Source organism: Fragaria vesca, linkage group LG6 (genome assembly GCF_000184155.1).
Source record: "Fragaria vesca subsp. vesca linkage group LG6, FraVesHawaii_1.0, whole genome shotgun sequence".
In the NCBI taxonomy this organism is placed as follows: Eukaryota; Viridiplantae; Streptophyta; class Magnoliopsida; order Rosales; family Rosaceae; genus Fragaria; species Fragaria vesca.
Genome location: NC_020496.1, coordinates 30772955 through 30775460, shown reverse-complemented (window position 1 = coordinate 30775460; position 2506 = coordinate 30772955). Strand labels below are relative to the sequence as shown.

The window sequence follows — 2506 nt, the reverse complement described above, 5'->3', positions numbered from 1 at the left end:
TTTTTTTTTTGATAAGTACTGTGTAGAATAAATTAAGCCCTACATGAGAAACTAGAGTTAGCGATACCACAATAACCAAATTCCAAATAATCAATGCCAATTGCTATACTTCCTCCATGGGATTTGGAATCGATATTGTTACTTGCTATGGTTCTAGCTCACACAGGAACAGAATCTCTATTAGTAAGTTCACATTCTGACCTCACTAGATAACATCTCTGCTCAAATGGCATATTCTAACACCATAGAATGATGAGTGTTGTAAACTTTGTTTGATTGGTTAAATATATAGAGTACAACTTCACTTTAGACTCATGATATCTGTGGTTGTTCTACTAATAAGTCTCGTGAACTAACATGGACCCGATTCTGTTTGGCATATTTCTTACACGTACCAACATAGAAACAAACTCCAATTAATATAAAATAAACAAAAACACCAGCAAAGCAAAACTAGGTGCATGCCTCTTTCTTAAATTTAACCAACCTCACATAACCTCACCAATACTACACAAAATAATTACCTTCTCCTTTTGGTACGGTTTGTTTGGTGGTAGGAAAGGATCACCTATACATTCACTGCTTGTAGTTTGCAGTTGACTGGTTTTTCCATGAGTGAAATAAATTAAGAAGCTTCAGGTCAGAAAATTCTAAATTTCAATTTTAACATCCAAATTAACAACCAGAAGAAACTTGAGCCCCAGAAACTTATATAAAAGCTCAACCTCTCAACTCATCTTAGAAATTAAAAGCAATAGAGTTTCTTAGATAGAGGGGTCTAAAATGTCTTGGTTTCTAACCATATTCTTCCTCATTAGTCTCACATTAAGTACTCCTTCAGAGGCTAGCCAGGAGAAGAAGCTTCAACCTGCTGTGGTTATAGGCAAAGTTTACTGTGAGACATGTTTCCAAGATGGGATCTCAAAATCCAGCCACTTCATTTCAGGTAACAAACCCTTTTCACATTTTCAACATTACTCAATCAAATCATATGTCTAAAATGTCATGGTTATATCAATTATCTTTTTTTATGCAGGGGCTTCTGTTGGTGTGGAATGCAAAGATGTGACTTCATCAAAACCAAGCTTTCAAGCACAAGTGAAGACAGATAACCAAGGAGTGTTCAAAGTCCAATTGCCTTTCTCAGTCAGCAAACATGTCAAGAAAATTGAAGGCTGTTCCGTGAAGCTAATTCGCAGCAGCGAACCGTATTGTGCTGTCGCCTCAGCAGCAGCTTCATCTTCACTTCACCTCACGTCAAGGAAGCAAGGCACTCACATTTTCTCAGCTGGGTTTTTCACCTTTAAACCTCTAAAGCAGCCCAACCTATGCAACCAAAAACCAAGCCTCATCCGAAACACCAAGGAAGTTACCACTAATTCAGAGAAACTCTCATTATTTTCTCCAACTGAGGAACTGGCATTTCCCTCACCAGTTCAAGAATCCGACTTTGGTGATTCTATCCGTAATCTGATCCCTTTTCTTCCACCACTACCACCACTGCCTCCTCTCCCAAGCCTTCCAGGACTCCCAGGTCTTCCAGGACTTCCCCCAACCTCAGCAAAACAAACAAATCCCAATTCCAAAACTACTAGTACTACCTCTTCAAAGACAGAGAGACACCTTAGTGACTTGACTGAAAAAGAAAAATTATCCCAACCAGATTTTTTCTTCCCACCAAACCCTCTCAATCCACCATCACTTTTGCCTCCAAACCCTCTTCTGCCAAGCCCACCTCCACTCATCCCAAACCCATTCCAGCCTCCACCAGCACCATTGATTCCAAGTTTACCCCCATTACCAGGTTTGACTCCACCATCTCCACCACCACCATCATTCCCAACAATCCCTCCATTACCTCCATTCCCAACAATCCCTCCATTACCTGCATTCCCATTACCACCTGTACCTCTCATCCCTGGAATGCCTCCCGCTTCTTCCTCTCCTTGATTAGTAACTATATAAAACCATGTATAAGATATATAATTTTCAAATAATGTCTTAGCTTTCACATGTTGGCATCGAGTTTTCTAGGTGTGTAAATTCTTGTAATTTTGTGCAATTGTCAGAGCATATATATAGTAGGATTTGTAAGGTTGTGAGTTGTAAGGACAAAGGAGCTTGTAATGTAGTGGACACAAAATTATTGTAGTTTGGAATAAAACTTTATGTGGATCCCTTATCTATTAGAATTTCGTTTTCTTTGAACATCACCTAGTTATCATCAGATTCTTGGGCTTCAAAGAAGCAAAAATCAGCTCTCATCAGCACAGATGTTGTTCATGTCAGCATTTTGAGCTCTCCGATTTCTAGAATAATTCTTCAAATTTGATCACTGGACAAAACAATGTGTTACAGTTTCAACTGAACGTACAATATGTCTCTGAAACTAATGGAAAACTTATCAACTTATTCTTCTCAAAAACGCTTATCAACTTATAATTACCTTCTACTGTTTTTGGGACAAATATGTATGGTTCGTTTTCGCCATCCCCATTTTGATGAA

The 2506-nt window shown here is 38.6% G+C and overlaps 1 protein-coding gene across 1 annotated transcript; it reads left to right on the top strand.

Annotated features, from left to right (window-relative positions):
* The first annotated feature begins 509 nt into the window (after window positions 1-509).
* On the top strand, window positions 510-2157 carry LOC101309654. Its single transcript, XM_004304148.1, has 2 exons — window positions 510-946; window positions 1037-2157. The coding sequence occupies exons 1-2, from the start codon at window positions 784-786 to the stop codon at window positions 1948-1950; spliced, it is 1077 nt and encodes a 358-aa protein (XP_004304196.1). The 5' UTR covers window positions 510-783; the 3' UTR covers window positions 1951-2157.
* Window positions 2158-2506: the final 349 nt, after the last annotated feature.